At 45.7% G+C, this 24322-nt stretch overlaps 1 protein-coding gene across 6 annotated transcripts in view; it reads left to right on the top strand.

The window, feature by feature from the left end:
• The window catches only part of TTYH2 (tweety family member 2), a 170255-nt gene that overhangs the window by 98747 nt on the left and 47186 nt on the right, over positions 1-24322 (top strand). For all 6 annotated transcript variants that reach the window (XM_068262559.1, XM_068262563.1, XM_068262564.1 and 3 more), the window contains 2 exons: positions 21003-21072; positions 22595-22650. In XM_068262559.1, the coding sequence (XP_068118660.1) occupies positions 21003-21072; positions 22595-22650 (126 nt within the window). The remainder of the gene's footprint in view (positions 1-21002; positions 21073-22594; positions 22651-24322) is intronic.

Here is a 24322-nt window from a genome sequence, read left to right as displayed (position 1 = left end):
CTATCACGATTGAAAATCTAGGTCAATCTGCTGCTGGTAGCAGATCCATGGCCCATAGAGTTGCATTGGATCTAATGGTCCAATAATGCATTTACATCGATTTCCAATTCTGAAATGTAGTGGAAATCTGTGCCTAGTGTGTGGCACACATCAGATAGATTCCTGTCAGATTCCACTTGACAGGCATCTGACAGAAATCTTATCTGATGGTCGAATCTGCTGTAAATCTTTAAAGTGGATCCGAGATGAACTTTTACTCATTGCATAATTGTGTTCCTTTCCTATAGTTTATAAGGCATTCCTCAAGCCAAATACTTTTTTGTTTTTGTTTTAATACTCCAATTCCCTTTAAACTAAATAAGCCCCACCCACATTTTTCAGAGAGCTTTGGCAGTAGCAAGGGCTCATGGGAGCTCAGTCTGGGCAGGAGGAGGGGGAGGTGTTACTAGCCAGAGATTTCAGAGGCAGAGGTGAGGAGGGAGGAGGAGTGGTGATTAGGTTTTTTTCAGTCTGAGTGCTGATGGTGCAGATAAGCCTGCCTCTGTGTAATGTCTACAAACAACATGGCTGCTGTCATTGTGTCACAGGAAGAAATAATCATATTCTATTAAAGCAGTATGCAGACAGATTTGCTGTTTAAACCATCTAAACTGTACATAAGATATGTAGACAAGTTACTTGTTATAGTTAGTTTTTCATTTCGGATCCGCTTTAAGTGTATGGCCACCTTTAGACTTTGGTTGAAATGGATGAACAGTTACACTAGTTTTTGTTTATTTTTTTAACCCCTCTTCCAATTTTTTGGAGCAAGCGCCACCTTTCATTGGAAACTCTGCAGATAAAGAAAAAAAAATCTACAAAACAAATATATGAGCTTAATTTTCACAGGAAGGGAGATTCACCCATCCAATATTTAGGCTGGCCAAAACATGCCTGTTCATCCTATAAGAAAATGCACTATGGGGTCTATTGTCTGCGAACGGTCAGCCTGTTACTACTGGCGCAGACAGAAACACACATGACTGCCCCATGACACACAGAACATTGTTGTTTGTGCTTTGCCCTTGTTACTAAATTTAAACTCTAGTAATAAAAGCCGTTCTGTGGGTGAGATGACCCCCCAGGCGGAACTGTAGTATGAATGTTAAGAATAAAATTGCTTTTTTTTTTGTTTAGCTTTTTATTACCATATTTGTGTATTTATAATTTATTTAGCCAGTATTTGCTCATTGTAAAATCTTTTCCCCCTCCCTAGATTTACGCTCCGTTCTGAACTATTTCTGAAATTTATCACAAGTGGCGACATTTGTAGTCCTGTCAGAGGCAGCACTGTGGAATGGTTGTTTAAGGGGGGATTCCGAAGCCACTGAAAATAATGCCTGCTCTCCCAGAATGCTCTGAGAGGAGAAGAATTCTGCACAGCTAATCAGCCTAGGCTGTGACATCACTGGGAGGGCGGGGTTTTATAATATACTGCAATATATAGTTATAGGAAGTAATTCTGATGCTGAAAGGGAGTATCCTGAATAATTTCCCGCATTCTACTATATGTCACTACAGGGCCTCTTTAGCAAAGTGTCGATCGTGGATCTACTGTGTACATTGGATCAGTAAAGTGCTATTAGATAAATATTATTTGTGCTTTATATGGCGCCATAATCTTCGGTGGCCCATATGATGAATAGATTATAAAGGAGATAATAAAATCTTAAAGAGAATCCGAGGTGGGTTTGTGAAATCATATAAGGATCCAGGTCACATCCCAGCCAGGGCACTATCTGCAAGGAGTCTGTATGTTCGCCCCGTGTCTGTGTGGGGTTCCTCCGGGCACTCCCGTTTCCTCCCACATCCCAAAAACTTACACGTAAGTTATTTGGCTTCCCTTTAAATTGGCCCTAGACTACAATACATACACTACATGATACATACATACATATGACTCTGGTAGGCATTAGATTGTGAGCTCTTCTGAGGGACAGTTAGGTGACAATATACTCTGTACAGCGCTGTGGAAGATGTTGGCGCTATATAAATACTAAATAATAATAATAATTAGGACACAGAGGTACGTTCTGTATACAATGACCTGCCTCTGTGTCCTTGCATTGCCTCTGCTGTCTCCCATTATAAAAAGCGCCAGGCTAGCGACATGCAGATTGTCGTTAGCCTGTTATTCCCCTCAGACTACCACTCACCGCTGCTCCCCCGCTCACCGACTGCATCCCTTCCCTCCCCGCCTCTGTAGGCTTCCTCCAATCGGCTTACGAAGCTGGGAGGGAGGGGACGCAGGCGGGGAGCTAGCGACAATCTGCGTGTTATGAGGCAGAGAACATGCCTCTGCCTCCCCAAAAAACACCTTGGGTTCTCTTTAAAGAAAACCTGTCACGAGAAAAAGTTCCCCTGGGGGGTACTCACCTCGGGTGGGGGAAGCCTCTGGATCCTATCAAGGCTTCCCCCATCGTCCTTGGTCCCACGGCGATCTCGCTGTGCCTCTCCGAACAGTGGCGATGTAATTATTTAACTTCACGGCTCTGTACAGAGTAAATGACAAACATGGAGTACATAATACACACAATGGTAAACACAAAGTATAGACACTGATACAAACGATAGAATCAGTAGGCATAATTACAGTTAGAACTGTAACATGCTGATCAAACTATATAGCAGATGTCACACAAATAGGGTGAGCGAGTCCTGCCCTTGCGGGTCTCCAATCGTTGTACTGTAACTCCAGAGCTGCCCGCTGCACCCCGGATTTACACGCGGCTAAATAATGCACCCCCCACCACCACTGGCTCCCTCCAGTAATAGCGGGTGCTGGTCCTTTAGAAGGTGTGCTGAGGTTGTGTTATGTGATCAGTACAGCTCAGGGTTTATCCTTCAGAGTAACAGACCAGAGGCTGCGCCATACATATAACATTACCGCTCGTCAGCATCTCCGCATCCACAATCAATAGCATTTACAAGGAAACGCGCAGAGGTGATATCGTCATGTAAATGATTTGGATCCAAACACGGTGTCCAGCCACCCACTGTGATCAGCTACAAGGATTTCACAAACCATTATCAATCAGTTCAGGGGAGGCAATAACCCTCCAGTGAGCAACACAAACTGCTTATTGCACTCCGGGGTGAAAGTGGGCCAGAGCGGCCCACAGGACAGGAGTGGCGATTGTTGCGGCTACCTGATCCGCTCAGCCCCCCGAATAAGGTAGGCTAGTTTTTTTTCGTATTTCGTTAGCCCACCTCGCCTCTCTTTAAATGGATCCTACTTGGATCAGGCCATTTGGCTCGGGGGATCTGCAGGCCTCAACGATCAGTAATCAGGCACCCACTATTGGTAATCGGGCACTCACTATCGGTAATCGGGCACTCACTATCGGTAATCACTATTGGTAATCGGGCACTCACTATCGGTAATTGGGCACTCACTATCGGTAATCACTATCGATAATTGGGCACTCACTATCGGTAATCGGGCACTCACTATCGGTAATTGGGCACTCACTATCGGTAATCACTATTGGTAATCGGGCACTCACTATCGGTAATTGGGCACTCACTATCGGTAATTGGGCACTCACTATCGGTAATTGGGCACTCACTATCGGTAATTGGGCACTCACTATCGGTAATCACTATCGGTAATTGGGCACTCACTATCGGTAATCGGGCACTCACTATCGGTAATCACTATCGGTAATTGGGCACTCACTATCGGTTATCGGGCACTCACTATCGGTAATCACTATCGGTAATTGGGCACTCACTATCGGTAATCGGGCACTCACTATCGGTAATCACTATCGGTAATTGGGCACTCACTATCGGTAATTGGGCACTCACTATCGGTAATTGGGCACTCACTATCGGTAATTGGGCACTCACTATCGGTAATCGGGCACTCACTATCGGTAATTGGGCACTCACTATCGGTAATCACTATTGGTAATCGGGCACTCACTATCGGTAATTGGGCTCTCACTATCGGTAATTGGGCACTCACTATCGGTAATTGGGCACTCACTATCGGTAATTGGGCACTCACTATCGGTAATCACTATCGGTAATTGGGCACTCACTATCGGTAATCGGGCACTCACTATCGGTAATCACTATCGGTAATTGGGCACTCACTATCGGTAATTGGGCACTCACTATCGGTAATTGGGCACTCACTATCGGTAATCGGGCACTCACTATCGGTAATTGGGCACTCACTATCGGTAATTGGGCACTCACTATCGGTAATCACTATTGGTAATCAGGCACTCACTATCGGTAATTGGGCACTCACTATCGGTAATCGGGCACTCACTATCGGTAATCGGGCACTCACTATCGGTAATCGGGTACTCACTATCGGGAATTGGGCACTCACTATCGGTAATCGGGCACTCACTATCGGTAATCACTATTGGTAATTGGGCACTCACTATCGGTAATCAGCCACTCACTATCGGGAATTGGGCACTCACTATCGGTAATCGGGCACTCACTATCGGTAATCGGGCACTCACTATCGGTAATCGAGCACTCACTATCGGTAATCGGGCACTCACTATCGGTAATCGGACAGTCACTATCGGTAATTGGGCTCAGGGAGTTGGGTGCGCAATGCGGATAGTAGCAGATTGGCTGCTTCATGGGAAATAATGGTTGTAGACGATTAGTTACAATTAGCGGTTGTTTGGGCGCCGGGGTTAGTGTTAGGATTTATGAGGGGGGTGTTTTGGGCATTTAAAAAAGGGGGTGAGTGTTTAGCATTAGGTGTGTGTGTGTGTGCAGTGGGGGGGGGGGGGGGGGTGGTTAAAGAGGGAATGGGTGTCAGGCAGTGCATAGGAATATTGTAAATTGTAATGTAAATTACCAATACTTTTTGCTAGCGCTGGCAAACAACTTGTGGCGACGCTGCAATACATGCTGAAATATCATTGCGGTTCCTGTTTTAAAGTGGAATTGTTTAAACACGTGCCCCGTGGGCCGCAGAGAAATGGCTGATCTCTCCCCCAGGTTTATAGGTGCAGCGTCCGGCACGGCTGCGGGTCTCTCGGCGGAAGTCTGGCAGAAGGGTTATGGAAAAATGAAGTCCCAAGCCCAGCACTGGAGCCTGTTTGGGTCTCTAGTGCTGGGCTCTGGCCACCATTTTCCTGTAGCCCTGCTCTGCCTGTAAGCATAACGCGGGAGATTTGCAGCCAGAGCTGCGGAGAGCAGCGTTGGAGGACAGGAGGAGTCACCTGCCAGGCGAGTACTTCATTTATAGGCGCCACCACTGACGCCAGCCATATTAGGATGCCCTAACTGGGGGGAAAGAGAAACCAGTTTTAAGGGGAACTCTGCCTCATATATTTTATGGGGGAAATGCGGCCTAATGTGTTTTTTTTTAAGGGGAAAAATAGCTAATTATGTATATTTCGGGGGGCAACCACTGCCTTATTGTTTGTTACATTGGCACGATTCACAAAGCGTTTTCACCTGTTTTCCTGTTTTCACCTTATCTATGTTACATTTTTAAGTTCCTAAAGAGCAAATATATAATGTAATTAAGGTAAGAAAAGTAATATTGAAATCAAGTTAACCAGGAACAACTTTCTTTGATTATTTTGCTTGCAAATTTGCTGAAAGATTATTTTGATCACTTTGGTGATAAGTAATTTATGAGAAGTTTTGTGAACAGAGCCCATTAGGAGGGAATCGCTATCAAAAATGTGCATTTCTGGGTCAACCTTTAGTTAGTTTTCTGTTTATGAAAAACACAGGGGGTACATAGGCTCGGGGATGGGCCGCAGGGGGGTACATGCACTGCAAAGGTTGAGGACCAGTGACATAGAGTTTATAAAGTGTAGGTTCGCAGGGGCATTGCTCTCTACCTTTTGCTTCTTGTAACTGCTGTGCGTTCTGTTAGGCATTATTGTTTTAGTCATTGTGACAACTAATTCAGCTCCACTTTAAAGGGAACCTTAACTGAATGGGGGGTAAAGAGTTTCACTTACCTGGGGCTATTACCAGCCCCCTGCAGCAGTCCTGTGCCCTCGGAGCCGCTCTGGAATCCCTTGGTCCCCCGCTGTCACTTAGTTTTGTTTTTGATGACTCACCAGTCGGCTGGCCGCCATGCGTATTATTGGACGCATTCCCTACTGCAATTAGCGCTGTTGCGGACCACAACGCGTACAAAAATACACGTTGCCGCATATCTACGCGTGCGGAATGCGGCAACACGTATTTTTGTACGCGTTGTGGTCCGCAACAGCGCTAATTGCAGTAGGGAATGCGTCCAATAATACGCATGGCGGCCAGCCGACTGGTGAGTCGTCAAAAACGAAACTGAGTGACAGCAGGGGACCGGAGGATTCCAGAGCGGCTCCGAGGGCACGGGACGGCTGCAGGGGGCTGGTAATAGCCCCAGGTAAGTGAAACTCTTTACCCCCCGTTCAGTTAAGGTTCCCTTTAAGCATTAAAGGGGAACTTCAGCCTAAACAAACATACTGTTATTAAGTTACATTAGTTATGTTAATTAGAATAGATAGGTAATATAATTTTTTACCCACCCTGTTTTAAAAAAACAGGCAAATGTTTGTGATTCATGGGGGCTGCCATCTTGGTCATCTTTTTGGTTGAAAGGAGGTGACAAGGAGCATGAGACACAGTTCCAACTGTCCTTTGTGCTGATTACCCCTCCCAGCTGCGCACGCTAGGCTTCAAATGTCAAATTCAAAATGTAAAAAAAAAAAAATTGCACCAAAACAGCAGAACGAGAACAACAAAATCAGAAATCCCATCATGCTTTGCACAGCATCAGGGGAAAAAATCCCGGGCAGTTTTCTTCTGTGCAGCTAAAAATGAGGCTTGTATAAGAGAAAAAAAGTTCTGATGCTGTGAAACTGTTAAAGAAACACAAAGCCTTCTCAGTGCTGCTGAGTCGATTTTTAGTCCGGAGGTTCACTTTAAAGCAAAAGAACAGTTTCACCTCACCGCTGCCCGTCGGCGCCCTCTTCTTTAGGAACACGTCTCAGATGTAATAAAGACTATGTAACTATAGTGATTATCGACATGGTTACATGATCACAGTTTTCCCTGTCTTGTCCAAATGTGTCTAGGAAGAGGTACTCTGTGTGCAGTCAAGAGGCAAGCCCTGCATCTGCTTCAGGCTTGGAATAGGGTGGAGTTTTCAGGCTGCTGCTCACTGTCAGCCTGGGGAGAGAAACAGGTGATTTTTCCTGAGATCTGGATCATGAGGAACCACTCCACTGTTCTCCAGATACTCTGCCCCCATCATGCTTTGCAGTGTAACCATGAAAGGGATAAGTGTGCACTGATCCCCATGTATATTATCAGAGCACTTTTTTGCCAGTCAGTCAGTTTTGTATTTACAATAAATCTGCAGTGTGACTACCTGCTTTAATGGAAGCAGGCATATTGATAACATCCTGCGTTTACCAATCGGCTCTCTGCCATGGCAGTCAGCTGACACAGCTGAGGGATCAAATTACAGCTTGTGCTTAGTCACAGATGAGGGGGTATCTGACAGGCTAAACTCTCTAAATACATACAGGGGGCATTTCTGTGCGTTTTCCTTCTGTCCTGTGCAAGAGTTCAGGTCCACTTCAATAAAAAAGCAAACTTTTATTCATCCTCCTTTAAAAAGGTTCATCTAAGATTAATCAGATAACAGCAAATCGATTGGGAAGCGCTTTATTCACTATAGCAGGTGACAGCAGAGTACAGAGAGGGTGGCAGATGTTTCGCACCATATGTCAGGTGCTACATCGGGAACTTTGCAATATAACAGTAGCAAGTTTGACACCAATTAAGTAATTGGTAATTAGCTACTGATGTCAAACTGTAAGGTTGGGCCAGGTAATAAAGTTCTTAAATTAAAGCGGAATATAACCCTGCATTTCAACTTTGCTCTAAAACATTATTTACAGTATATTATATGCAACCAGCATTTTTTTTTTTACTAGACCAGCATTGGAAGGGTTACACAGTGCTTTAAAGTTCCTGGAGATTTCTGCAGACGCATCCGAAGCTGAAATAGATACATTTTGTTTACATAAATGTATCTAAGTGTTGAATGTGACTCATCTCTCTGACTGAGAAGGAGCTGGAGGACAGCCAAAGAGTGTGTAACATTTCTCAATAGATACATATAACTAAATAGAATGTAACAATCTGAACTTCTGCATATCTCTCCACTGAACTTTAAACCTCTGTGTTTAACCCTTCCAATGCTGGTCTAGTAAAAAAAAAATGCTGGTTGCATATAATATGCTGTAAATAATGTTTTAGCGCAAAGTTGAAATGCAGGGTTATATTCCGCTTTAAACAAAAAAGACTTTGGACCAGGTTGAAATGCTGTTGAAACCTTTCTTACTTAGAAGGATGTAAACAAAACGCAATGCTGAAAACAAAAGGTGTACATATCCTATTTAAAGGGAACCTGAGGTCAGAGTGATATGGAGGCAGCCATAATTCCTTGTAAACAATACAGGTTGCTTGGCAGTCCTGCTGATCTCTTATGCTGCAGTAGTGTCTGGATCATACATCTGAAACTATCCAGTCTGACTTCAGTCAGAAACACCTGATATGCTGCATGCTTGTTCAGGGTATATGGCTAAAAGTATTAGAGGCATAGAATCAGCAGGACAGCCAGGCAGTTTGCATTGTTTAAAAGGAAATAAATATGGCAGCTTCCTTATCCATTTGACTGCAAGTTCCCTTTAAAGAGGAACTGCCATGAAAATCTTAAAATTTAAAACACATACAAATAAGAAATACAATTCTTCCAGAGTAAAATGAGCCATAAATTACTGTTCTCCTATGTTGCTGTCACTTACAGTAAGTAGTAGAAATCTGACAGAAGCGACAGGCTTTGGGATAGTCCATCTCTTCATGGGGGATTCTCAGCATGGCCTTTATTCTTTATAAAGACATTCCTTGAAAAATATTTATACAGTGATGCTGGCCAGCTTAATTAAGTGCTTAATTTTTCCAATAATTATTCATAAATGATTTAGTCAGTGTTTGCCCAACAATTGTAAAATCCTCCCTCTCCCTGATTTATATTCTGAAATGTATCACATGGCGACATCTTTACTGCTGGCAGGTGATGTCTGTGGAAGGAGATGCTGCTTGCTTTTTTGGCAGTTTAAAATAGCTGTTATTTCCCATAATGTAACAAGGCTTCTACATTGTGATGTCAGTACCTAGGTGCTGACATCACACTGTGGGAGGGGTCCTCTTTAAAGAGACTCTGTAACATAAAAAAGTGCCCCTGGGTGGTCCTTACCTCGGGAGGGGGAAGCCGATGCTTCCCCCGTCCTCCTCCAGCCCACCGGTGGCGGCGCTGACCCCCCCAAACAACAGTCGACAAATTGTCGTGCTGTGCCGCAGTAGCGCCTGCAGTATTACCCTCAAGCCAGGCACATTAGTGGCTCCCCGATGGGCTAAGGTGGAAAGCCGAGCCTTATCGGGTCTACTCTACTGCACAGGTGACTTGCACCTGCGCAGTACAATGGACCCGATTGGGATCAGCTATTTCCACCTGATCCCGAGCCGAGAACTGCTACTGCGCCTGTGCTGGAGCCGGGAAGGTAAATATTTATATGGCTGTTAGGGGACCTCTAACGCTGCCACCGTGGGCCGAAGGACGACGGTGACGATAGGATCCAGTGGCTTCTCCCTCCCGAGGCAAGTACCTCCCAGGGCAACTTTCTGAAGTTACAGGTTCTCTTTAAGTCTTGGATGCCCGCCAAATGGTTCTCGGCCAGTTGAGGTTGCCGCTGCCGATAATCTAGCCTGTGTATGGTGGTCCCCAATTATCATCGGGAGATCTGGACTGGTGGATCGTCTCGGCCGAGTGTGGACTAACCTTATTGTTCTTCTGCTTGCCTTGCCCACTCAGTTGTGCGCAACACCGTCGGCCCATCGCAACATTAGGCATCGCTAGTCTGTAGGCTAGCAATGCAACTGTGTAGAACTGTGCTCTGAACTGTTACTGGAGGTATCCAGTTCTGATCCCTGCGGGGGAATTGCGCATGCGCACACCTCTACTTCCCATCTAACATTGAGTAGCAGTCAATACAGCACACAGCAGCAACTCCATATCCATCGAGTCTCGGAAGACTCAATCACACCTGTGACAGGAAATTTGGGGAAGTTTGTGTTACTATCAGCAATTGAGGGAAATTTTAGCCGGCACCTAAACTTATCTCAATTATCGATAACATGGATGCTTATAGGGTGCCCAAACTTCTGTGTCTTTTTATCTACAGCAGGGAAGGTGGCATGGTTGTTGGCGGGGTTGGTTAGGGTTTGGCATCAGTGGAAGGGCTGATTAGGGTTAAGGTGCCCACTAACGGTCTAATTTAGTCTCTAGTCTAGGAGGGAGATGACAAGGGTGTGGATAAGCAGTTTTAGTGGTGTCAGGGGACAGGTAGGAGGTGATCCTGGAGATCTTGCGTAGGTGAAAATTGCATATTGCATTAGGACCTGACCCCACTCAGGTTAAGAAGTCGCTATCTTGTAGATAGGAGACGGGGTGGACTTGAGAACGTAGCAATAATGGAACAGAGGAGCTTGGCAGCAACACTGACCAGTACTAGTTATTGCTCCCGTTATTGCCTGATGAAGTGGGCTTGATCCTGAGAAATGCGTTGCATTGTAGTGCAACAATTTCATTGTTTATTATTAAATGAACTAATTCAGTGTCTGCTTACTTGGGAGGTAAGTCCACCACTACCTCCTCTTTTTAACGGTTTTATCCTGTTATTGGCGCCTCTGTTCCATTCTTGCTACATTCTCGAGAATACCCAGACAGCTCAATGTGACCCAGAACCACCAGGAAAGTATAAATGGTCAGAGGAGGCCGAAAGCCCTCCTACTAAAAAGCAACGCTTCATGTAACTTAATTTCTAAAACAGAAGCTATTCTGCTATATACTCTAATGAATCTAAAGTTTATCCCTCAGCAGGTGAAGGTGAGCAGACTTTTAAGTAAGGTGGGGGGGGGGGGGGGGGAGACACGAGAGCCCGATATGGTGCAGTATGTACTGGTAGTTAAAGGACAGTGTGAAAAATGTTTGAGTGATACTCACAAGTCAGGGTTACCTGCTAGGCAACCACTGTGTAGGCAGGTGGGGAGATTAACCTGTCCCCACTCAGGAATAAGAAGTCGCTCTCTGTAGATAAGGAAAAAAAGGGGCCAATACCCCTCCACCAGGGGTGGACACAGTATAGTAGACGATGTTACAGAGGCGCCAGAAGAATAAAAATAAGTAAAATGTTTGAAAAACAGGGAGGCAGTAGGTGGACTTACCTCCCCGATGCAGACACAAGGAAATGCCGAGTTTACGACAAAATAACGATTTATTTAAGTACTCCAATACTTTGCAACGCGTTTCGTGGGTTCAACCCACTTCATCAGGCTATAAAAAGGAGCAATCAAAAACTTGTAAACAGCTTCAGTCAGCTTAGCTCAGTTATTTGTGTGCTAGGCACTGTACATACACACATGTCCATCTCATCATGTCACATGCCACTTCGGGTATCCTTTAAAGAGGAACTCCAGTGAAAATAATGTAATAAAAAGTGCTTCATTTTTACAATAATTATGTATAAATGATTTAGTCAGTGTTTGCTCATGGTAAAATCTTTCCCCTCCCTGATTTACATTCTGGCATTTATCACATGGTGAAAATTTTACTGCTTGCAGGTGATGTCAGTGAAAGGAGATGCTGCTTGCTTTTTTGGCAGTTGGACCAAGCTGTAAACAGCTGTTATTTTCCACAATGCATTGAGGTTCACAGGCAGGAAACTGTCTGGACCATGGTCCTGGCATCACACTGTGGGTGGGGTTTCAGAACAATATCAGCCATACAGAGCCCCGTGATGATCCATTTGTGAAAAGGAAAAGATTTGGAATGTGGGTATCAGCTACTGATTGGGATGAAGTTAATTTCTTGGTTACAGTTTCTCTTTAACCCTCCTGGCGGTACGCAGTTTCTGAAGCTGCATCTGCAGGAGGGATTTTTTGAATTAAAGTTGTTTAAGCCTTCGTAGCTAGCACTAGGCTAGCAACCATTGTCCCCCAAGTCTCCCTGCATCCTTCTGATCCCCCGTTATCACCGCCGCTATACGTTACCTAGCCGCAATCCTGCGAGAGCCGCAGCCTCACCAATGAGCTTCAGTCGTAGCTATGGCGACGATCGGACATGACGTCATCGACATCATGCGCAATCCCGATCCTCCCCATAGCGAAGCCTGGAGCTGATTGGAGAGGCTGGGCCATCGCGGGATCGGGGGGGGGGGGGGGGGGAGTATAACAGGGACGATAAATAAAGAGCTGAGGGGCTTGGGGGACAATGGTAGCTAGCGAAGTGCTTGCTACAAAGGCTAAAACATCTTTTATTCAAAAAATCCCTCCCGGGGCAGAGAAATCCTCTGCGGCGGCTCCCGAGTGTAGCTCGGGGTTACCGCCAGGGGGGTTAAGCAATACCACTTGCCTGGTTATCCTGCTGATCCTCTGCTACTAATACTATCAGCCATAGCCCCTGAACAAGCATGCAGAAGATCAGGTGTTTCTGACATGTCACATTTGACTAGACTAGCTGCATGCTTGTTTCTGGTGGGATTCAGACACTACTGCAGCCAAAATGACCAGCAAGACAGCCAGGCAACTGGTATAAGGAAATAAATATGGCAGCCTCTATATACCTCTCACTTCAGTTGTCCTGTAAATTCCTCTGGAATATCGGTCTGTTTATCCACTTTTCCCCACTCAATGCTAATCGAGTTCTGGGCCTGGTTGAGGCTCTGCGGCAGCCTCCAGGTTTGACTCATTTGTAGATAATGACTGTGTGCAGAGCAGGTAGTTTGGTGCAGTAATGAGGTGGAGGGAAATGAGGGGAGACTGTGATTGTCAGTGATTTTCATTAAAGGCAAGGTTACGCCTCACTGGCCTATGTGTCTGTGGGGAGGTATAGACTCTTCTGCCACGACTGGTGGAGAGAGTGTTATAGCTACGCTGCAGGTATCATAGAGATCAGTACGTTGCCCGCACGCTTCCTAATGCTGGATTCCTGCCATAAAGCTGTTTAAGACCCTTAAAGGGAACCAGAGACGAAGCACCCTTGTGTATTTTACCATATATATCAGTAAGAACATTAGAGAAAACACTTACCATGCTCTCTGTTTCATCCTCACTGCTAAAAGTGTCTGTTATCAGCTGTGATAAGAATCCCGGACTGAGCATTCAGTCTGGCTTTGCAGGGAATAATTATAGCTGAGTCATTATAGCAGAGCCACAAGGGGGCAGGCTTGGGCTTGAAAAGACACCAGAGAAGACAGACTCAGCTATAATCTTTCCGTAGCAAAGCTAGACTGAGTGCTCAGTCGGGGATTCTTATCAGAGGTGATAACAGTCAGATTAAACAGAGAACAATGAAACAAAGAGCAGATTAGGTGTTTACTGTCATGTTCCCACTGATTTATAAGGTAAAATACAAGAGGGTGCTTCATCTCTGGTTCTCTTTAACACCCGAGGTGAAAATAAACTAATGAAATAAACAATTGTATCTGTCCTCCTCCTCCCAAAAATGACTTTTTAAGATATTCCACAGTTTTTACTGTTTTTATTGCTTTTGCTCAATGACACATGCATTGAAGTATGCCAGAGCTAAAATCTATGAACTATTAGCCCTTTTTATCCCTTTCAGGCTCTCAGAAGCTATTTTCTGCTAGGAAAGTTTTTTATAGTTGTAAGTTCTTATCAGGGAGGGTCACACTGTAGTCTGACCCAATCCTGACTGAGACAGGAACTGCCACTTACATACGTGATGTTTAACTCTTTCAGGCAGAGAAAGAAAAAAAGGAACACAGCCTAGTTATTTGTGTGCTAGGCACTGTACATACACATGTCTATCTCATCATGTCACATGTCACTACGGGTATCCTTTAAAGGACACCTGACGTGAGAATGATATGGAGGCTTCCAATCTTACAGGTGAAACTCGAAAAATTAGAATATCATGCAAAAGCCCATTTATTTCAGCAATTCAGCTTAAGGAGACTCTGAAGCGAGTGAGAGAGGATTTGATTAGTGTAAAGCACCTTACATAGTGCATGAGGGGTGTTTACCCCCAAAATCCCCCCTGCAAAAGCTACAACCTTCTCGGTCATGGATTTTGCTGCTCATGGAGGCGGGTACTGTAGAAAGTGAAATCCGCACGACGTCGGTGGAATCAAAAATGGCTTCATTTAATCAATACACATGGCAGGCTAAAATCCATCACCACATGCTGTCATGTTTCGGGCGTTACACGCCCTTAATCATAGCATAGGCACAAGTGAAAAGGGGTGACCCATATATAGAACAGAGCCACACCCGGTAACACATGCGCAAATAACCCCACCCACAAAGAGGAGTGCATATAAAACTATTGGGGAAAAAAGAAGACAAAAAGAACCCCCAATTAATGTAATCAAATACATAAAAACATAGTACAATGGTAAAAATGTAGTTGCATATAATTAAACACAATTTACCATTAAACAGCAATGAATTTAAAAATCTTCATGAAATTGTAAAGTCTAAACATACAATTAAGTAAAAAACGACAGGCAAACATGAACAATGCAACCACTTTAAGTAACTGAGTTAAGGTCCCATTTAGCGTTAAGCCCTCCTGGTGAGCGCGTCCCTAATTGGAAAATCCAATACGCCTCCCGGGTGAGGAGTCGTTTATAGACATCCCCCCCTCTCGTAGGCCTCGGGACACGCTCAATACCCTGAAATGAAAAAGAGGACATATTGCCCAAGTGGACCAATCGAAAGTGCTTCGCTACATTAGACACCTCCAATGTTAACCAGCCCGCTCCCCTATAATGTTCCGCTATACGTTGTCTGAGGTGTCTGGTGGTGCACCCCACATATTGAATGTGGCATAGAGAACATGAGATAAGGTAAATTACGTACTTCGTGCCACAATTAATGTATTGTTTTATGGGAAAAGTTTTGCCATTAAAAAGAGAAGTAACAGAACGAGTAAATTTATGAACAACACAGTAGTTGCAGGTTGAAATGAGCTGCAGCTCTGCCTCCATGCGCGTCTATCTGCCAGCGGATCTCCGCCTCTCCCCCGCCCCTTTCTGTGAAGGAAGACGGAGAGGGGCGGGGAGAGGCGGGAATTGACGCGCTGAGAGGCAGAGCTACAGCCATTAGCTCTGCCTCAATCAGGAAGCGCTTCTCGGACCTAGAAGAAGGGATTTGGGGGGTAAAGTCCCCTCGTTTTGCCGCGGGATAGCTGCAATTTAGCATGTAAGGTGCTTTACACTAATCAGATCCCATCTCACTCGCTTCAGTGTCTCTTTAAAGGGAAGGTTCAGGGACATAAAAAAAATAAAAATCCAAATCCACTTACCTGGGGCTTCCGCGTGGCAGGCAGGAGGTGCCCTCGGCGCCGCTCCCGGTGGTCTCCGATGGCGAGCCTGACCTGGCCAGTCGGGCTCACCACCGGCGACCATCGGGAGCCTGCGGAGCGGCGCCGAGGGCCCCTCCTGCCTGTCACGGGCTGGAGGAAGCCCCAGGTAAGTGGATTTGGATTTTTATTTTTTTTTTATACAGCCCCTGAACCTTCCCTTTAAGAGGTGAAACAAATATATGAAATAGGAACCATTTGCAGGTGTTTTGGATTCATTGGCTTATTTTGAGTCTGACATTTTCAGCCTAGAATATTGAACATTTTCATAGTATTCTAATGGTCTAAGATTTTGAGGTTCTCATAAGCTGTAAGCCAGAATCATCAAAATTATAACAGAGGGTTGACATATCTCACTTTGCATGTAATAAGTCTATTTCATAAACTGTATCAGTTTCACCTTTAGGCTGCTTTCACAGTGGGACGTTACAGGCGCACGTTAGAGCAGCCGGTAACGCAGCCCACCGCACAGTAATGAAAAATCAATGGGCTGTTCACAGTGCCCACGTTGCATTAGACAGTAACGCTGCACGTTCTGGGAAAGTGCTGCATGCTGTGCGTTATAGGTGGCTTAAGCTGCGTTAGACTGTTTGCACATGCTCAGTAATTCGTTTTTTGGGGGGGGGGTTTGTTATTTTTTGCGCAGGAGAGGAGGAGGGGAGAGTCCGCTATTGCGGCCAGCCATATGGCTAATTGGTATTCACTGCACTGCAGTGTTTACTTCCTGGAGCGGCCGCTGATTGGCTGGCGGGACCACGTGATGCGGAGTGTTCGATCACGTGGTCTCCGCAGTCTGTAGGACTAAAAAGCTTAACGCGGCTCTATGTAGCGTCCTCCTAATACCATCACCATGCGTTGCGTTAGGGGACGTTATGCGACCTTAACGTCACCTAAAACGCAACGTCCAAATGTGAAACGTCCCTTAAAGTTGAATTGCTGAAAAAAAATTACTTTTCCCTGATAGTCTAATTTGTTAAACAATACCAGCTGCCTGGCAGGCTGCAGTAGCGTCTGAATCACGCACCTGAACCATCTGATCTTAGAAGCAGAGGATCAGCATGACAGCCAGGCAACTAAAAAAAAAAAATATGGTAACTTCCATATCCCTCCAACTTCAGGTGTCCTTTAAAGGGTAACTGCACCCTTTGAGCAAATTACATCCAACAGAATGTCAATAAAACAAATAACCTGAGGTGAACTCTGACACAGGAATTCTATATTGTGTACCAGTATCTGTATTCCGTACCCATGTTTGTCTGTAAATATTACATATGACAGAGCTCTATAAATAATAATAATAATAATCCTATACAATGTGCTTAAAGTGGGTCTGAATTCACAACTCCCTCTGTGCTGTAAAAGATAAGCAACAGCATAATAACATTTAAAGAAAAACATTTGTTACCACTGATACAAATCCTGCATTAAATATGCAGTGTGTCTACTTCCTGCTTTCATGGAAGCAGGCCTAGGGTTAACATCCTGTGTCTACAAACTAGCTGCTCTGCCGAGGCAGCCAGCTGAGAGATCAAATTACAGTTGTGTTAAGTCACAGATGACAGGGAACTATACAGGCTAAACTCTCTAAATACATACAGGTTGCATTATATTGTGTGTGTTTTTTTTTTTTTTTTCATTTTGTCCTGTGCAAGAGTTCAGGTCCATTTTAACACCTTTGCCAACAGTTGGACATACCACTGTCGGGAAAATCTTAAAATGTAAAACACATACAAATAAGAAGTACATTTCTCCCAGAGTAAATGAGTCATAAATTACTCCTCTGCTATGTTGCTGTCACTTACAGTAAGTAGTAGAAATCTGATATTACCAACAGGTTTTGGGCTAGTCCATCTCTTCATAGGGGATTCTCAGCATGGCCTTTATTCTTTAGAAAGACATTCCCTGAAAAAGATTCATACAAAGATGCCGGCCAGCCTCCCTGCTCGCTGTACACTATTCTGGCAGTTAGACAGAGCAATTGCCATTCACTAGGTGCTTTTAAAAATAAAGAAAACACTGAGAACCCCCCATGAGAAGTTGGGCTAGTCCAAAAGCTGTTGGTAATGTCAGATTTCTACTACCTACTGTAAGTGACAGCAACATAGGAGAAAAGTCATTTGTGGCTCATTTTACTCTGGAAAAAACGTACTTCTATTTGTATATGTTTACGTGTACTTTAAATTTTAAGACAGAATGACTACCAGCATAGGTGCAATAACTTGACCGCAGGGAGAGGTGGCAGCTCTTCCTAAAGCAGGCTGCGTCTGAATGACTACCAGCATAGGTGCAATAACCTGACCGCAGGGAGAGGTGGCAGCTCCTCCCAAAGCAGGCTGCGTGTAAATGACTACCAGCATAGGTGCAATAACATGACAGCAGGGAGAGGTGGCAGCGCTTCCCAAAGCAGGCTGCGTCTGAATGACTACCAGCATAGGTGCAATAACATGACAGCAGGGAGAGGTGGCAGCGCTTCCCAAAGCAGGCTGCGTCTGACTACCAGCATAGGTGCAATAACTTGACCGCAGGGAGAGGTGGCAGCTCTTCCTAAAGCAGGCTGCGTCTGAATGACTACCAGCATAGGTGCAATAACATGACAGCAGGGAGAGGTGGCAGCGCTTCCCAAAGCAGGCTGCGTCTGAATGACTACCAGCATAGGTGCAATAACATGACAGCAGGGAGAGGTGGCAGCGCTTCCCAAAGCAGGCTGCGTCTGACTACCAGCATAGGTGCAATAACATGACAGCAGGGAGAGGTGGCAGCTCCTCCCAAAGCAGGCTGCATCTGAATGACTACCAGCATAGGTGCAATAACATGACAGCAGGGAGAGGTGGCAGCTCTTCCCAAAGCAGGCTACATCTGAATGACTACCAGCATAGGTGCAATAACATGACAGCAGGGAGAGGTGGCAGCGCTTCCCAAAGCAGGCTGCGTCTGAATGACTACCAGCATAGGTGCAATAGCATGACAGCAGGGAGAGGTGGCAGCTCCTCCCAAAGCAGGCTACATCTGAATGACTACCAGCATAGGTGCAATAACCTGACAGCAGGGAGAGGTGGCTGCGCTTCCCAAAGCAGGCTACATCTGAATGACTACCAGCATAGGTGCAATAACCTGACAGCAGGGAGAGGTGGCTGCGCTTCCCAAAGCAGGCTACATCTGAATGACTACCAGCTTAGGTGCAATAACATGACAGCAGGGAGAGGTGGCAGCTCTTCCCAAAGCAGGCTGCGTCTGAATGACTACCAGCATAGGTGCAATAACATGACAGCAGGGAGAGGTGGCAGCTCCTCCCAAAGCAGGCTACATCTGAATGACTACCAGCATAGGTGCAATAACATGACAGCAGGGAGAGGTGGCAGCGCTTCCCAAAGCAGGCTGCGTCTGAATGACTACCAGCATAGGTGCAATAACATGACAGCAGGTAGAGGTGGCAGCTCTTCCCAAAGCAGGCTGCGTCTGAATGACTACCAGCATAGGTGCAATAACATGACAGCAGGGAGAGGTGGCAGCTCCTCCCAAAGCAGGCTACATCTGAATGACTACCAGCATAGGTGCAATAACATGACAGCAGGGAGAGGTGGCAGCTCCTCCCAAAGCAGGCTACATCTGAATGACTACCAGCATAGGTGCGATAACATGACAGCAGGGAGAGGTGGCAGCTCTTCCCAAAGCAGGCTACATCTGAATGACTACCAGCATAGGCGCAATAACATGACAGCAGGGAGAGGTGGCAGCTCCTCCCAAAGCAGGCTGCGTGTAAATGACTACCAGCATAGGTGCAATAACATGACAGCAGGGAGAGGTGGCAGCTCTTCCCATAGCAGGCTGCGTCTGAATGACTACCAGCATAGGTGCAATAGCATGACAGCAGGGAGAGGTGGCAGCTCCTCCCAAAGCAGGCTACATCTGAATGACTACCAGCATAGGTTCAATAACATGACAGCAGGGAGAGGTGGCAGCTCCTCCCAAAGCAGGCTACATCTGAATGACTACCAGCATAGGTTCAATAACATGACAGCAGGGAGAGGTGGCAGCTCCTCCCAAAGCAGGCTACATCTGAATGACTACCAGCATAGGTTCAATAACATGACAGCAGGGAGAGGTGGCAGCTCCTCCCAAAGCAGGCTACATCTGAATGACTACCAGCATAGGCGCAATAACATGACAGCAGGGAGAGGTGGCAGCTCCTCCCAAAGCAGGCTGCGTGTAAATGACTACCAGCATAGGTGCAATAACATGACAGCAGGGAGAGGTGGCAGCTCTTCCCATAGCAGGCTGCGTCTGAATGACTACCAGCATAGGTGCAATAGCATGACAGCAGGGAGAGGTGGCAGCTCCTCCCAAAGCAGGCTACATCTGAATGACTACCAGCATAGGTTCAATAACATGACAGCAGGGAGAGGTGGCAGCTCCTCCCAAAGCAGGCTACATCTGAATGACTACCAGCATAGGTTCAATAACATGACAGCAGGGAGAGGTGGCAGCTCCTCCCAAAGCAGGCTACATCTGAATGACTACCAGCATAGGTTCAATAACATGACAGCAGGGAGAGGTGGCAGCTCCTCCCAAAGCAGGCTACATCTGAATGACTACCAGCATAGGTTCAATAACATGACAGCAGGGAGAGGTGGCAGCTCCTCCCAAAGCAGGCTACATCTGAATGACTACCAGCATAGGTTCAATAACATGACAGCAGGGAGAGGTGGCAGCTCCTCCCAAAGCAGGCTACATCTGAATGACTACCAGCATAGGTGCAATAACATGACAGCAGGTAGAGGTGGCAGCTCCTCCCAAAGCAGGCTGCGTCTGAATGACTACCAGCATAGGTGCAATAACATGACAGCAGGAGAGGTGGCAGCTCCTCCCAAAGCAGGCTGCGTCTGAATGACTACCAGCATGGGTGCAATAACATGACAGCAGGGAGAGGTGGCAGCTCCTCCCAAAGCAGGCTGCATATGGATAACTACCAGCATAGGTGCAATAACATGACAGCAGGGAGAGGTGGCAGCTCCTCCCAAAGCAGGCTACATCTGAATGACTACCAGCATCGGTGCAATAACATGACAGCAGGGAGAGGTGGCAGCTCCTCCCAAAGCAGGCTGCATCTAAATGACTACCAGCATAGGTGCAATAACATGACAGCAGGGAGAGGTGGCAGCTCCTCCCAAAGCAGGCGGTGTCTGAATGACTACCAGCATCGGTGCAATAACATGACAGCAGGGAGAGGTGGCAGCTCCTCCCAAAGCAGGCTGCATATGGATAACTACCAGCATAGGTGCAATAACATAACAGCAGGGAGAGGTGGCAGCTCCTCCCAAAGCATGCTGCATCTAAATGACTACCAGCATAGGTGTGCAGAGCCTAAATATAGACAGGGCACAGTTCTTGTATGCAAAACAGAGTGACTAGAGGGGAAATGTGCAATACGTTCCAAAAACATGACATACCGGTAGTAAAGATCTAAAATGGGCGAATGAAAGTTGACGGTTAGATAAATGTTCCATCCCACATTTATGTCTTGCAGGGAACCAGCGACTTCTGTGTTGCCCCCGACAAATTCATCATGAACATGACCCAGGATCAGATCAGTGCGGGTAATCTATCTGTCTGTCTATCCTTCTATCAGCTTGTTTATTATCTACTGTATATACCTTATTTTCTATGCCTTTAAAGTGGACCTGAAATCAGAACTTCCTCTCTGCTATTAAAGATAAGTAACAGCATAAATCACCTTTAAAGAAAAAAACATTGCTTTGTTACAGCTGATACAAATCCTGCTATAAATCTGTGCTGTGTCTACTTCCTGCTTTCATGGAAGCAGACGTAGAGTTAACATCCTGTGTTTACAAATTAGCTGCTCTGCTGAGGCAGCCAGCTGACACAGCTGAGAAATCTAGTTATACTTGCGATTAGTCACAGATGAGGGGGGATTAGACAGGCTAAACTCTCTAAGTACATACAGGGTGGGTTTTACTATGTTTTCCCTCTGTCATTTGCAAGAGTTCAGGTCCACTTTAAAGTGGATCCGAGGTGAACTTTTACTCATTGCATAATTGTGTTCCTTTCCTATTGTTTATAGGGCATTCATCAAGCCAAATACTTTTTTGTTTTTGTTTTAATACTCTAATTCCCTATAAACTAAATAAACCACACCCACAGGTTTTCAGAGAGCCTTGGCAGTAGCAAGGGCTCATGGGAGCTCAGTCTGGGCAGGAGAAGGAGGAGGTGTTACTAGCTATTTATTTCAGAGGCAGAAGGGAGGAGGAGAGGGGATTAGGTTTTTTTCACAGGTTGAGTGCTCAAGATTAGAGGTGGGCGAACAGTTTGGCTGTGTTAGCCGAACTGTTCGGGCTGCCCAATCTGTCATTTATCTATGCCTCTTACTACTTCCAGGTCGCAATGACCCGGAGTAGTACGTCTGCGCTGCCCGGCGGAGCGCGTCCTAGCGACGCGCTCCCGTTGCCGGGCACTTTCTGCGCATGTGCGTGACGTCATGAGTGACGTCACGCACATGCGCAAAAAGTGCCCGGCAACGGGAGCGCGTCGCTAGGACGCGCTCCGCCGGGCAGCGCAGACGTACTACTCCGGGTCATTGCGACCCGGAAGTAGTAAGAGGCATAGATAAATGACAGATTGGGCAGCCCGAACAGTTCGGCTAACACAGCCAAACTGTTCGCCCATCTCTACTCAAGATACAGATAAGCTTGCCTCTGTGTAATGTTTACAAACAACATGGCTGCCCTCATTGTATCACAGGAAAAAATAATAATATACTGATGAAGCTGTTTGCAGCTAGATTTGCTGTGTAAACCATCTAAACTTTAGATAAGATATATAGACAAGTTACTTGTTATAGTTAGTTTTTCATCTCGGATCCGCTTTAACTCATATTTTGTTAAATTCAATGTAATGTCTAATCTGTTAGAGACAGTGGCCAGTGTCTGCCTGTCCGGAAAGAAACCCTTCAGAGGCAGAGGATTAGCACCGCAGCCAGGAAAGTGATGGGGGGGATTTTCTGTTTTTTAAATCTCACATTCTCGGTATCCCTCTCCAGAGTCTCCATTATGTTGTGCTTACAGCTGCTGTGTGTTGTGAGTCACTGATTTCTCTTTTCAGATGTCGTCCATTACTACCTGTACTGCAGCCAGAGCCTGAAGAACCCCTTCCAGCAGGTAAGCCCATAACCTGCGGGAGCTGTGCGGTTACCGGTACATACACGCTGCAGTCTCCAATGCAACCCATTATTCCGTCAGATATAGGGGGTCACAGAGGAACTTTTACCGGAGGGAGAAAATAATTGCATCAAGACAGTGGAAAAGTGAGGAAAAGAAATAGGAAAAAGATCAAGAAATGATTGATACTTATAATTTGTTCATAAAAAATATTTCAAAAAACAAGCGCTACTTCAAATTAAAAAGTTACAAATTAAAAAGTGATACAATGGCCTCAATTCACTAAGATCATGCTGGAGATAATAAGGCAAGAGAAAACTTACCTCCACACAGTAAGAGTTATCTTATCTCTTCATTCCTTAATTTACCTCCTCTGTAGTTATTTTCAGATGCAGTTAATAAACAGCCTGTCTTTAACTCTGGAGTTATTTTAAGGATTGGAAAGTTAACTCAAAGACAGAAGAGTTAACTTTAGGTTTGCCTGAGGTAAAATGTTTCCTGAATACTACATGCCTTATCACCATGGTGACAGCTCTAGAAACGTTATTAAAGAGACACTGAAGCGAAAAAAAAATGATGATATTATGATTTGTATGTGTAGTACAGCTAAGAAAAAAAACATTAAGATCAGATACATCAGTCTAATTGTTTCCAGTGCAGGAAGAGTTGAGAAACTCCAGTTGTTATCTCTATGCAAAAAAAGCTATTAAAGGACTTACGAGGCCTGATTTTAAAAAAATAAACAAAAAAAGTTAGATACCTGTGTGTTTTTGTAAGGCACGGAGGACGCCGTCCGCGCCCTCCGTGCCGTTTCGCTGGGTCCCCGCTGCTGAATATCCCCCCGAACGACCGCACGGCCCGGGTCGGGCTCTCCAGCCTTCACCAAGATGGCCGCCGGAGCTGGCCGCGGCTGCGCAGTCCGCATAGCCGCGAGTGCGGCTGCACAGCTATAAGGCCAACTCCCCGATCCACGCTACTGTTACGTGGATTGGGGGGTTGGCCTTAGAGCTGCGCAGCCGCACTCGCGGCTATGCGGACTGCGCAGCCGCGGCCAGCTCCGGCGGCCATCTTGGTGAAGGCTGGAGAGCCCGACCCGGGTCGGGGGTCGTTCGGGGGGATATTCAGCAGCGGGGACCCGGCGGAACGGCACAGAGGGCGCGGACGGCGTCCTCCGTGCCTTACAAAAACACACAGGTATCTAACTTTTTTTGTTTATTTTTTTAAAATCAGGCCTCGTAAGTCCTTTAAGCTCTCCGACTAACTTAAGGGGCCCATACACTCAGCCGATTTTCTGGCCGACCGATCGATCGTTTGCAAATCGGTTGGCCAATCGACCGATCGATGATCGATTTCCATCGAGCTGGCAGGATGGAAAATTTAGGTCGATCTGATGAGATTGCTTATCAGTTTGCATTGGCCTTAATGGAAATCTGATGGCAAAAAAATGCCATCAGATAGAATTCCAATAGATTTCAAACTGAAATCTATTGGAATTCTATCCTGGTAAAAAATGTTCTAAAAACGCATCAGATAGGTCATCAGATGCATTTCTTATCTATCTGCTGCCAATCTGACGAGTGTATGGGCACCTTAAGTCGTAGAGAGGACTGTTATCTGACTTATTATCTCAACTGTAATTGAACTATTTACTTTTCCTCTGCTAGAGGAGAGG

This window comes from Hyperolius riggenbachi, chromosome 12 (assembly GCF_040937935.1).
Source record: "Hyperolius riggenbachi isolate aHypRig1 chromosome 12, aHypRig1.pri, whole genome shotgun sequence".
Lineage (NCBI taxonomy): Eukaryota > Metazoa > Chordata > Amphibia > Anura > Hyperoliidae > Hyperolius > Hyperolius riggenbachi.
Note: the sequence above shows the minus strand (reverse complement) of the source record. Positions and strands in the feature narration are given on the sequence as shown.